At 40.0% G+C, this 13,568-nt stretch overlaps 1 protein-coding gene across 1 annotated transcript in view; it reads right to left on the bottom strand.

The window, feature by feature from the left end:
• Positions 1–13,214, bottom strand: part of LOC139753539 (uncharacterized) — a 79,555-nt gene extending 66,341 nt beyond the window's left edge. Inside the window, exons 1-3 of the mRNA XM_071670187.1 lie at positions 13,156–13,214; positions 12,585–12,685; positions 12,075–12,250 (exon numbers count right to left, since the gene is read on the bottom strand). Coding sequence (XP_071526288.1) covers positions 12,075–12,250; positions 12,585–12,685; positions 13,156–13,214 — 336 coding nt within the window. The remainder of the gene's footprint in view (positions 1–12,074; positions 12,251–12,584; positions 12,686–13,155) is intronic.
• Positions 13,215–13,568: the final 354 nt, after the last annotated feature.

Genomic DNA, 13,568 nt, shown 5'->3' with positions numbered 1-13,568 from the left:
GTGTGGGAGGCAAGTTGCTAGCAGTGAAAAGTTTTCATCGAGGTTGTAAGGTATGTGTACGAGTAGGAAGAGAGGAAAGTGATTGGTTCTCAGTGAATGTCGGTTTGCGGCAGGGGTGCGTGATGTCTGCATGGTCGTTTAATTTGATTATGGATGGGATTGTTAGGGAGATAAATGCAAGAGGTTTGGAGAGAGGGGCAAGTATGCAATCTGTTTTGGATGAAAGAGTGTGGGAAGTGAGTCAGTTGTTGTTCGCTGATGATACAACGCTGGCGGCTGATTCGTGTGAGAAACTGCAGAAGCTGGTGACTGAGTTTGGTAAATTGTGTGAACGATGAGAGCTGAGAGCAAATGTGAATAAGAGCAAGGTTATTCGGTACAGTAGGGTTGAGGGACAAGTCAACTGGGAGGTAAGTTTGAATGGAGAAAAGCTGGAGGAAGTAAAGTGCTTTAGATATTTGGGAGTGGATTTGGCAACGGATGGAACCATGGATGCGAAAGTGAGTCACAGGGTGGGAAGGGGGCAAAAGTTCTGGGAGCGTTGAAGAATATATGGGAGGCGAGAGCGTTATCTCGGAAAGCAAAAATAGGTATATTTGAAGGAATAGTGGTTCTAACAATGTTATATTGTTGTGAAGCATGGGCGATAGATAGGATTGTGTGGAAGAAGGTGGATGTGTTGGAAATGAGATGTTAGAGGACAATTTGTTGTGTAAGGTGGTTTGATCGAGTAAGTGATTAAAGGGTAAGAGAGATGTGTGGTAGTAAAAAGAGTGTGGTTGAGAGCAGAAGAGGGTGTATTGAAATGGTTTGGTCACATGGAGAAAGGAAGTGAGGAAGTGAGGAAGGATTGACAAAGAGGATATATGTGTTGGAGGTGGAGGGAACGAAGTGAAGTGGGAGACCAAAATAAAGGCCGAAGGATGGAGTCAAAAAGATTTTGAGCGATCGGGGCCTGAACATGCAGAAGGGTGAAAGCGTGCAAGGAGTAAAGTGAATTGGAACGATGTGATATACAGGGGTCGACGTGCTGTTAATGGATTGAACCAGAGATTGTGAAGCGTTTGGGGTAAACCATGGAAAGGTCTCTGGGGTCTGGATGTGGAAAGGGAGCTGTGGTTTTGGTGCATTACACTCGACAGCTAGAGATTGAGCGTGAACGATTATGGCCATTTTTGTCTGTTAGTGGCGCTACCTCGCTGAAGGGGGGATTTGGGGAATGCTATTTCGTGTGAGGCGGGGTTGCGATGGGAATAGATGAAGGCAGTAAGTATGGATATGAACATGCGTATATATGTATATGTCTATGTATCTACATGTATATATATGTATATCATCCTTGGGGATAGAGGAGAAAGAATACTTCCCACGCATTCCTCACGTGTCGTAGAAGGCGACTAAAGGGGACGGGAGCGGGGGCCAGAAACCCTCCCCTCCTTGTATTTTAACTTTCTAAAAGGGAAAATAGAAGGAGTCACGCGGGGAGTGCTCATCCTCCTCGAAGGTTCAGACTGGGGTGTCTAAATGTGTGTGGATGTAACCAAAATGAGAAAAAAGGAGAGATAGGTAGTATGTTTGAGGAAAGGAACCTGGATGTTTTGGCTCTGAGTGAAACGAAGCTCAAGGGTAAAGGGGAAGAGTGGTTTGGGAATGTCTTGGAAGTAAAGTCAGGGGTTAGTGAGAAGAAAAGGGCAAGGGAAGGAGTAGCACTACTCTTGAAACAGGAGTTGTGGGAGTATGTGATAGAGTGTAAGAAAGTAAATTCTAGATTGATATGGGTAAAACTGAAAGTTGATGGAGAGAGATGGGCGATTATTGGTGCATATGCACCTGGGCATGAAAAGAAAGATCATGAGAGGCAAGTGTTTTGGGAGCAGCTAAATGAGTGTGTTAGTGGTTTTGATGCACAAGACCGGGTTATAGTGATGGGTGATTTGAATGCAAAGGTGAGTAATGCGGCAGTTGAGGGAATAATTGGTATACATGGGGTGTTCAGTGTTGTAAATGGAAATGGTGAAGAGCTTGTAGATTTATGTGCTGAAAAAGAATTGGTGATTGGGAATACCTGGTTTGGGAAGCGAGATATACATAAGTATACGTATGTCAGTAGGAGAGATGGCCAGAGAGCGTTATTGGATTACGTGTTAATTGACAGGCGCGCGAAAGAGAGACTTTTGGACGTTAATGTGCTGAGAGGTGCAACTGCAGGGATGTCTGTTCATTATCTTGTGGAAGCGAAGGTGAAGATTTGTAGGGGTTTTCAGAAAAGAAGAGAGAATGTTGGGGTGAAGAGAGTGGTGAGAGTAAGTGAGCTTGGGAAGGAGACTTGTGTGAGGAAGTACCAGGAGAGACTGAGTACAGAATGGAAAAAGGTGAGAACAAAGGAGGTAAGGGGAGTGGGGGAGGAATGAGTTGTATTTAGGGAAGCAGTGATGGCTTGCGCAAAAGATGCTTGTGGCATGAGAAGCGTTGGAGGTGGGTTGATTAGATAGGGTAGTGAGTGGTGGGATGAGGAAGTAAGATTATTAGTGATAGAGAAGAGAGAGGCACTTGGACGATTTTTGCAGAGAAAAAATGCAAATGAGTGGGAGACGTATAAAAGAAAGAAGTCAAGAGAAAGGTGCAAGAGGTGAAAAAGAGGCCAAATGAGAGTTGGAGTAAAAGAGTATCATTAAATTTTAGGGAGAATGAAAAGATGTTTTGGAAGGAGGTGAATAAAGTGCGTAAGACAATCGAGCAAATGGGAACTTCAGTGAAGGGGGCTAATGGGGAGGTGATAACAAGTAGTGGTGATGTAAGAAGAATATGGAGTGAGTGTTTTTAAGGTTTGCTGAATGTGTTTTATGATACAGTAGCAGATATAGGGTGTTTTGGTCGAGGTGGTGTGCAAAGTGAGAGGGTTAGGGTGAATGATTTGGTAAACAGAGAAGAGGTAGTAAAAGCTTTGCGGAAGATGAAAGCCGGCAAGGCAGCAGGTTTGGATGGTATTGCAGTGGAATTTATTAAAAAAGGGGGTGACTGTATTGTTGACTGGTTGGTAAGGTTATATAATGTACGTATGATTCATGGTGAGGTGCCTGAGGATTGGCGGAATGCATGCATAGTGCCATTGTACAAAGGCAATGGGGATAAGAGTGAGTGCTCAAATTACAGAGATATACGTTTGTTGAGTATTCCTGGTAAATTAATTGAGAGGGTGAAGGCATGTACAGAGCATCAGATTGGGAAAGAGCAGTGTGGTTTCAGAAGTGGTAGAGGATATGTGGATCAGGTGTTTGCTTTGAAGAATGTATGTGAGAAATACTTAGAAAAGCAAATGGGTTTGTATGTAGCATTTTTGGATCTGGAGAAGGCATATGATAGAGGTGATAGAGAAGCTCTGTGGAAGGTATTAAGAATATATGGTGTGGGAGGCAAGTTGTTAGAAGCAGTGAAAAGTTCTTATCTAGAATGTAAGGCATGTGTACATGTAGGAAGAGAGGAAAGTGATTGGTTCTCAGTGAATGTGGGTGTGCGGCAGGGGTGTATGATGTCTCCATGGTTGTTTAATTTGTTTATGGATGGGGTTGTTAGGGAGGTGAATGCAAGAGTTTTCGAAAGAGGGGCAAGTATGCAGTCTGTTGGGGATGAGAGAGCTTGGGAGGTGAGTCAGTTGTTGTTCGCTGATGATACAGCGCTGGTGGCTGATTCATGTGAGAAACTGCAGAAGCTGGTGACTGAGTTTGGTAAAGTGTGTGAAAGAAGAAAGTTAAGAGTAAATGTGAATAAGAGCAAGGTTATTAGGTACAGTAGGGTTGAGGGTCAAGTCAACTGGGAAGTAAGTTTGAATGGAGAAAAACTGGAGGAATTAAAGTGTTTTAGATATCTGGGAGTGGATCTGGCAGCAGATGGAACCATGGAAGCGGAAGTGAATCATAGGGTGGGGGAGGGGGGGAAAACTCTGAGAGTCTTGAAGAATGTGTTGAAGTCGAGAACATTATCTCCGAAAGCAAAAATGGGTATGTTTGAAGGAATAGTGGTTCCAACAATGTTGTATGGCTGTGAGGCGTGGGCTATGGATGGAGTTGTGCGGAGGAGGGTGGATGTGCTGGAAATAAGATGTTTGAGGACAATATGTGGTGTGAAGTGGTTTGATCGAGTAAGTAATGTAAGGGTAAGAGAGATGTGTGGAAATAAAAAGAGTGTGGTTGAGAAAGCAGAAGAGGGTGTTTTGAAATGGTATGGTCTCATTGAGAGAATGAGTGAGGAAAGATTGACCAAGAGGATATTTGTGTCAGAGGCGGAGGGAACAAGTAGAAGTGGGAGACCAAATTGGAGTTGGAAAGATGGAGTTGGAAAGATTTTGAGTGATCGGGGCCTGAGCATGCAGGAGGGTGAAAGGTTTGCAAGGAATAGAGTGAATTGAAACGATGTGGTATACCGGGGTCGACGTGCTGTCAGTGGTTTGAACCAGGGCATGTGAAGCGTGTGGGGTAAACCATGGAAAGTTCTGTGATGCCTGGATGTGGAAGGGGAGCTCTGGTTTCGGTGCATTATTGCATGACAGCGAGAGACTGAGTGTAAACGAATGGGGCCTTTGTTGTCTTTTCCTAGCGCTACCTCGCACACATGAGGGGGGAGGGGGTTGTTATTCCATGTGTGCCGAGGTGGCAATGGGAATGAAGAAAGGCAGACAGTATGAATTATTTACATGTGTATATATGTATATGTCTGTGTGTGTATATATATGGTGCATTGAGATGTATAGGTATGTATATTTGCGTGTGTGGACGTGTATGTATATACATTGTGTATGGGGGTGGGTTGGGCCATTTCTTTCATCTGTTTCCTTGCGCTACCTCGCAAACGCGGGAGACAGCGACAAAGCAAAATAAATAAAAATAAATATATATATGTGTAAATAAATTAAACATTTCCTTTTTCCATAGCCAGAGGTTGAACCATTATGTGACATTCATTTTTTTTTTCTTTTCATTTCAAGCTAGAAGTTTCAGTTTTCTAAATTGTTTCATACATTTTTCATATGTATATGTATGTATGTGTGTGTGTGTGTATATGTGCGTGTGTGTGTGTGTATGTGTGTGTATGTGTGTATATATATATGTATATTATCCCTGGGGATAGGGGTGAAAGAATACTTCCCACGCATTCCTCGCGTGTCATAGAAAGCGACTAGAGGGGACGGGAGCGGGGGGCCAGAAATCCTCCCCTCCTTGTATTTTTTTAACTTTCTAAAATGGGAAACAGAAGAAGGAGTCACGCGGGGAGTGCTCATACTCCTCGAAGGCTAAGATTGGGGTGCCTAAATGTGTGTGGATGTAACCAAAATGTGAAAAAAGGAGAGATAGGTAGTATGTTTGAGGAAAGGAACCTGGATATTTTGGCTCTGAGTGAAACGAAGCTCAAGGGTGAAGGGGAAGAGTGGTTTGGGAATGTCTTGGGAGTAAAGTCAGGGGTTAGTGAGAGGACAAGAGCAAGGGAAGGAGTAGCAGTACTCCTGAAACAGGAGTTGTGGGAGTACGTGATAGAATGTAAGAAAGTAAATTCCCGATTAATATGTGTAAAACTGAAAGTTGATGGAGAGAGATGGGTGATTATTGGTGCATATGCACCTGGGCATGAGAAGAAAGATCATGAGAGGCAAGTGTTTTGGGAGCAGCTGAATGAGTGTGTTAGTGGTTTTGATGCACAAGACCGGGTTATAGTGATGGGTGATTTGAATGCAAAGGTGAGTAATGTGGCAGTTGAGGGAATAATTGGTGTACATGGGGTGTTCAGTGTTGTAAATGGAAATGGTGAAGAGCTTGTAGATTTATGTGCTGAAAAAGGACTGATGATTGGGAATACCTGGTTTGAAAAGCGAGATATACATAAGTATACTTATGTAAGTAGGAGAGATGGCCAGAGAGCGTTATTGGATTACGTGTTAATTGACAGGCGCGCGAAAGAGAGACTTTTGGATGTTAATATGCTGAGAGGTGCAACTGGAGGGATGTCTGTTCATTATCTTGTGGAGGCAAAGGTGAAGATTTGTATGGGTTTTCAGAAAAGAAGAGTGAATGTTGGGGTGAAGAGGGTGGTGAGAGTAAGTGAGCTTGGGAAGGAGACTTGTGTGAGAAAGTACCAGGAGAGACTGAGTACAGAATGGAAAAAGGTGAGAACAATGGAAGTAAGGGGAGTTGGGGAGGAATGGGATGTATTTAGGGAATCAGTGATGGATTGCGCAAAAGATGCTTGTGGCATGAGAAGAGTGGGAGGTGGGTTGATTAGAAAGGGTAGTGAGTGGTGGGTTGAAGAAGTAAGAGTATTAGTGAAAGAGAAGAGAGAGGCATTTGGACGATTTTTGCAGGGAAAAAATGCAGTTGAGTGGGAGACGTATAAAAGAAAGAGACAGGAGGTCAAGAGAAAGGTGCAAGAGGTGAAAAAAAGGGCAAATGAGAGTTGGGGTGAGAGAGTATCATTAAATTTTAGGGAGAATAAAAAGATGTTCTGGAAGGAGGTAATTAAAGTGCGTAAGACAAGGGAGCAAATGGGAACTTCAGTGAAGGGCGCAAATGGGGAGGTGATAACAAGTAGTGGTGATGTGAGAAGGAGATGGAGTGAGTATTTTGAAGGTTTGTTGAATGTGTTTGATGATAGAGTGGCAGATATAGGGTGTTTTGGTCGAGGTGGTGTGCAAAGTGAGAGGGTTAGGGAAAATGATTTGGTAAACAGAGAAGAGGTAGTAAAAGCTTTGCGGAAGATGAAAGCCGGCAAGGCAACAGGTTTGGATGGTATTGCAGTGGAATTTATTAAAAAAGGGGGTGACTGTATTATTGACTGGTTGGTAAGGTTATTTAATGTATGTATGACTCACGGTGAGGTGCCTGAGGATTGGCGGAATGCGTGCATAGTGCCATTGTACAAAGGCAAAGGGGATAAGAGTGAGTGCTCAAATTACAGAGGTATAAGTTTGTTGAGTATTCCTGGTAAATTATAAGGGAGGGTATTGATTGAGAGGGTGAAGGCATGTACAGAGCATCAGATTGGGGAAGAGCAGTGTGGTTTCAGAAGTGGTAGAGGATGTGTGGATCAGGTGTTTGCTTTGAAGAATGTATGTGAGAAATACTTAGAAAAGCAAATGGCTTTGTATGTAGCTTTTATGGATCTGGAGAAGGTATATGATAGAGTTGATAGAGATGCTCTGTGGAAGTTATTAAGAATATATGGTGTGGGAGGCAAGTTGTTAGAAGCAGTGAAAAGTTTTTATCGAGGATGTAAGGCATGTGTACGTGTAGGAAGAGAGGAAAGTGATTGGTTCTCAGTGAATGTAGGTTTGCGGCAGGGGTGTGTGATGTCTCAATGGTTGTTTAATTTGTTTATGGATGGGGTTGTTAGGGAGGTGAATGCAAGAGTTTTGGAAAGAGGGGCAAGTATGAAGTCTGTTGTGGATGAGAGAGCTTGGGAAGTGAGTCAGTTGTTGTTCGCTGATGATACAGCGCTGGTGGCTGATTCATGTGAGAAACTGCAGAAGCTGGTGACTGAGTTTGGTAAAGTGTGTGAAAGAAGAAAGTTAAGAGTAAATGTGAATAAGAGCAAGGTTATTAGGTACAGTAGGGTTGAGGGTCAAGTCATTTGGGAGGTGAGTTTGAATGAAGAAAAACTGGAGGAAGTGAAGTGTTTTAGATATCTGGGAGTGGATCTGGCAGCGGATGGAACCATGGAAGCGGAAGTGGATCATAGGGTGGGGGAGGGGGCGAAAATTCTGGGAGCCTTGAAGAATGTGTGGAAGTCGAGAACATTATCTCGAAAAGCAAAAATGGGTATGTTTGAAGGAATAGTGGTTCCAACAATGTTGTATGGTTGCGAGGTGTGGGCTATGGATAGAGTTGTGCGCAGGAGGATGGATGTGCTGGAAATGAGATGTTTGAGGACAATGTGTGGTGTGAGGTGGTTTGATCGAGTAAGTAACGTAAGGGTAAGAGAGATGTGTGGAAATAAAAAGAGCGTGGTTGAGAGAGCAGAAGAGGGTGTTTTGAAATGGTTTGGGCACATGGAGAGAATGAGTGAGGAAAGATTGACCAAGAGGATATATGTGTCGGAGGTGGAGGGAACGAGGAGAAGAGGGAGACCAAATTGGAGGTGGAAAGATGGAGTGAAAAAGATTTTGTGTGATCGGGGCCTGAACATGCAGGAGGGTGAAAGGAGGGCAAGGAATAGAGTGAATTGGAGCGATGTGGTATACCGGGGTTGACGTGCTGTCAGTGGATTGAATCGGGGCATGTGAAGCGTCTGGGGTAAACCATGGAAAGCTGTGTAGGTATGTATATTTGCGTGTGTGGACGTATGTATATACATGTGTATGGGGGTGGGTTGGGCCATTTCTTTCGTCTGTTTCCTTGCGCTACCTCGCAAACGCGGGAGACAGCGACAAAGCAAAAAAAAAAAAAAAAAAAAGAAAATATATATATATATATATATATATATATTTTTTTTTTTTTTTTTTTTTTTTTTTTTTTTTTTGTCGCTGTCTCCCGCGTTTGCGAGGTAGCGCGAGGAAACAGACGAAAGAAATGGCCCAACCCCCATACACACGTACATACACACGTCCACACACGCAAATATACATACCTACACAGCTTTCCATGGTTTACCCCAGACGCTTCACATGCCTTGATTCAATCCACTGACAGCACGTCAACCCCTGTATACCACATCGCTCCAATTCACTCTATTCCTTGCCCTCCTTTCACCCTCCTGCATGTTCAGGCCCCGATCACACAAAATCTTTTTCACTCCATCTTTCCACCTCCAATTTGGTCTCCCTCTTCTCCTCGTTCCCTCCACCTCCGACACATATATCCTCTTGGTCAATCTTTCCTCACTCATTCTCTCCATGTGCCCAAACCATTTCAAAACACCCTCTTCTGCTCTCTCAACCACGCTCTTTTTATTTCCACACATCTCTCTTACCCTTACGTTACTTACTCGATCAAACCACCTCACACCACACATTGTCCTCAAACATCTCATTTCCAGCACATCCATCCTCCTGCGCACAACTCTATCCATAGCCCACGCCTCGCAACCATACAACATTGTTGGAACCACTATTCCTTCAAACATACCCATTTTTGCTTTCCGAGATAATGTTCTCGACTTCCACACATTTTTCAAGGCTCCCAAAATTTTCGCCCCCTCCCCCACCCTATGATCCACTTCCGCTTCCATGGTTCCATCCGCTGACAGATCCACTCCCAGATATCTAAAACACTTCACTTCCTCCAGTTTTTCTCCATTCAAACTCACCTCCCAATTGACTTGACCCTCAACCCTACTGTACCTAATAACCTTGCTCTTATTCACATTTACTCTTAACTTTCTTCTTCCACACACTTTACCAAACTCAGTCACCATATATATATATATATATATATATATATATATATATATATACGATGGGAATGAATAAAAGCAGACAGCGTGAATTGTGTGCATGTGTATATATATAGGTGTCTGTGTGTGTATATATATGTGTACATTGAGATGTATGGGTATGTATATTTGCGTGTGTGGACGTGTATGTATATACATGTGTATGGGGGTTGTTTGGGCCATTTCTTTCGTCTGTTTCCTTGCGCAGCCTCGCAAACGCGGGAGACAGCGACTAAGCAAATTAATAATAATAATATATATATATATATATATATATATATATATATATATATATACCTTCCCCAGATATATGGTGTGGGGGGCGAGTATGAAGTCTGATGTGGATGAGAGATCTTGGGAAGTGAGTCTGTTGTTATTCACTGATGATACAGCGCTGGTGGCTGATTCATATGAGAAACTACAGAAGCTGGTGAATGAGTTTGGTAAAGTGTGTGAAAGAAGAAAGTTAAGAGTAAATGTGAATAAGAGCAAGGTTATTAGGTACAGTAGGGTTGAGGGTTAAGTCAATTGGGAGGTAAGTCTGAATGGAGAAAAACTGGAGGAAATAAAGTGTTTTAGATATCTGGGAGTGGATCTGGCAGCGGATGGAACCATGGAAGCGGAAGTGAATCATAGGGTGGGGGAGGGGGCGAAAATCCTGGGAGCCTTGAAGAATGTGTGGAAGTCGAGAACATTATCTCGGAAAGCAAAAATGGGTATGTTTGAAGGAATAGTGGTTCCAACAATGTTGTATGGTTGCGAGGCGTGGGCTATATATATATATATATATATATATATATATATATATATATATATATATATATATATATATATATATATATATATATATATATATATATATATATATATATATATATATATATATATATATATATATATATGTATATGTATATATATATATATATATATATATATATATATATATATATATATATATATATATATATATATATATATATATATATATATATATATATATATATATATAAATGTAAACATATATATATAGATATATATATATATATATATATATATATATATATATATAAATATATATGAATGAATATATAAATGTATATATATATATACATATATATATATATATATATATATATATATATATATATATATATATATATATGTATATATATATATATATATATATATATATATATATATATATATATATATATATATATATATATATATATATATATATATATATATATATATATATATATATATACATATATATATATATATATATATATATATATATATATATATATATATATATATATATATATATATATATATGAATATATATATAAATACATGTATATATATATATATATATATATATATATATATATATATATATATATATATATATATATATATATATATATATATATATATATATATATATATATATATATATATATATATATATATTATATATATATATATATATATATATATATATACATATATATATATATATATATATATATATATACATATATATATATATATATATATATATATATATATATATATATATATATATATATATATATATATATATATATATATATATATATATATATATATATATATATTATCCCTGGGGATAGGGGATTAAGAACACTTCCCACGTATTCCCTGCGTGTCGTAAAAGGCGACTAAAAGGGCAGGGAGCGGGGGGCTGAAAATCCTCCCCTTTCGTTTTTCTTTTTTTCTTAATTTTCCAAAAGAAGGAACAGAGAAGGGGGCCAGGTGAGGATATTCCAAAAAAGGCCCAGTCCCCTGTTCTTAACGCTACCTCGCTACGCGGAAAATGGCGAATAGTTAAAAAAAAAGAAAAAATATACATATTTATTTACACACACACATATATATATATATATATATATATATATATATATATATATATATATATATATATATATATATATATATATATATATATATATATATATATATATATATATATTATCCCTGGGGATAGGGGAGAAAGAATACTTCCCACGTATTCCCTGCGTGTCGTAGAAGGCGACTAAAAGGGGAGGGAGCGGGGGACTGGAAATCCTCCCCTCCCGTTTTTTTTTTTTTTTTTAATTTTCCAAAAGAAAGAACAGAGAATTGGGCCAGGTGAGGGTATTCCCTCAAAGGTCCCGTGCTCTGTTCTTAACGCTAGCTCGCTAATGCGGGAAATGGCGAATAGTTTGAAAGAAAAAAGAAAAGATATATATATATATATATATATATATATATATATATATATATATATATATATATATATATATATATATATATATATATATATATTTATATATATATAGTTTTCTCATGCCTTACTGGAGGTCGTATGGAGAATGAGATCGATGTTACTCACTGTCATTGTCAACGAGACAGCCAGAGTCAAACAGTTGAGACGCGGTCTAACAGTTTAGTCTCAGTCGTGCAAAGGAGCTCCCCCACCCCCTGGCTATCCATGTTCAATGACAGGAAATGTATGAACTCTGTATATTTGCTTAGAGTCATAGATGTATGAACTCTGTGTACTTGTTTAGGGTCATAGATGTATGAACTGTCTTTGGTCATATATTACAGTTATATGAAACACATTATCTTACTTGTTCAAATATGTTGAAGACGTGCGCGGCCGAGCAGAGGATGAAGACGTTCCTCATAGCCTGGACGTGGTAGTTGGAGGTGAGCGCCTCCGTCAGCAGCAGAATGCTAGGGTCATACGGCAGGAGGATCGTGTCTCCCAACATCTCCTGAAACGTCTGCACCACACCTGCCACACCTGCACACACACACACACACACACACACACACACACACACACACACACACACACACACAGTATGGGTCAGTTTTATGTTGTGTTTTTTTACTCTCATATGTATCATTGCTACGGAATCATCATGAAATGGAAACAGATATGCTACGAAAGCCTAAATATCTCTAGCTTTTTAATGCTTGCTCTTATTCATTTGTCAATGGTGAGTCTGTCTTCCATTCTCCAGTTATACTCACCCACCCACGTTCTGTCCCCTTCCTTTCTGGTTATATCTACAACAACTTCAGTGTAAGACTCGCAACATAACAACCCTCAGCTGTAGCCCTGCTGGTCCTACCTGGCATGACGTCATCGTGCACCAGGTACAGCTGCCTGCCGGAGGTCAGTCTGATGAGGCACGACGCTAGGGCACCAACGGTCATGTCTTGATCAGCTCTCCTGCCGCAGATGGTAAGAATATAACTGAGTAATCATGAACCTCACAAATCAATCAAGATTGTTTATTTCACATCAATTGCCTCTTTCTATTTTCCCTTCGTCCCTTCTATTACCACCTCAGTGTGTGTTGTAATCTTGCTCTAATCATTATGTTTTGCGAAGTCAAGTCATGCTGGCGAGAGAGCGGTGCTCCATGAGACAACATCGGTTCCCAGGATACTAACAAGAATTTTCCGTCCCTAAGTTTTAGCCATCGCTCGATATTTATGTGTGTTTGTTGAAGTGTTTAAATGGTTCTGTTCCTGGGAATCATAGTCATAGGGCGTCTTGGAAAAAAAAATGTTCCTAATTCTAGTCGATTTTTTTTTGAACTGGGTAATACAAAGTGCTATACTGTGCTTAATATTACTTAAACCACCATGACTCAAATGAATTATACGACAACTACATTTGAACATACACAAACAAACCATGTCTCTCGTGTGCACAGAGGGCGGAGGCAGAGAACTGAGGTCTTTCCGTTGTACATTATAGAAGAACATCACAGACAGACTAAAAGCTGTGTGGTCATGGGTCATGGTTTGACGAGAAGCTAAGAGAGATACAAGTGGTGTTAAACGAGACTGTAGTGGAAACGTTTTCCTTGCAGATCTTCGCTGGCCCTGAGATTGGGATGAGTCATGACGTGAAAGATAGAAGTTCTCGGGACTCTAACTGACAGGTTGTTAGGAATACAGTTAGCAAGAGTGAAGGACAGTCAGAATTAGCTAAGTGAGAGAATAACATATCAAGTTAGTTAATGATTAAAGACAAGGGACGTATTGTACAAACATACGACAGAGAGATCACAGACGAAAGAATGCTCATTGTTCGACACCTGGAT

Source organism: Panulirus ornatus, chromosome 14, assembly GCF_036320965.1.
Source record: "Panulirus ornatus isolate Po-2019 chromosome 14, ASM3632096v1, whole genome shotgun sequence".
In the NCBI taxonomy this organism is placed as follows: Eukaryota; Metazoa; Arthropoda; class Malacostraca; order Decapoda; family Palinuridae; genus Panulirus; species Panulirus ornatus.
The sequence above is the reverse complement of the archived record's forward strand: the minus strand, read 5'-3'. Positions and strand labels throughout refer to the sequence as shown.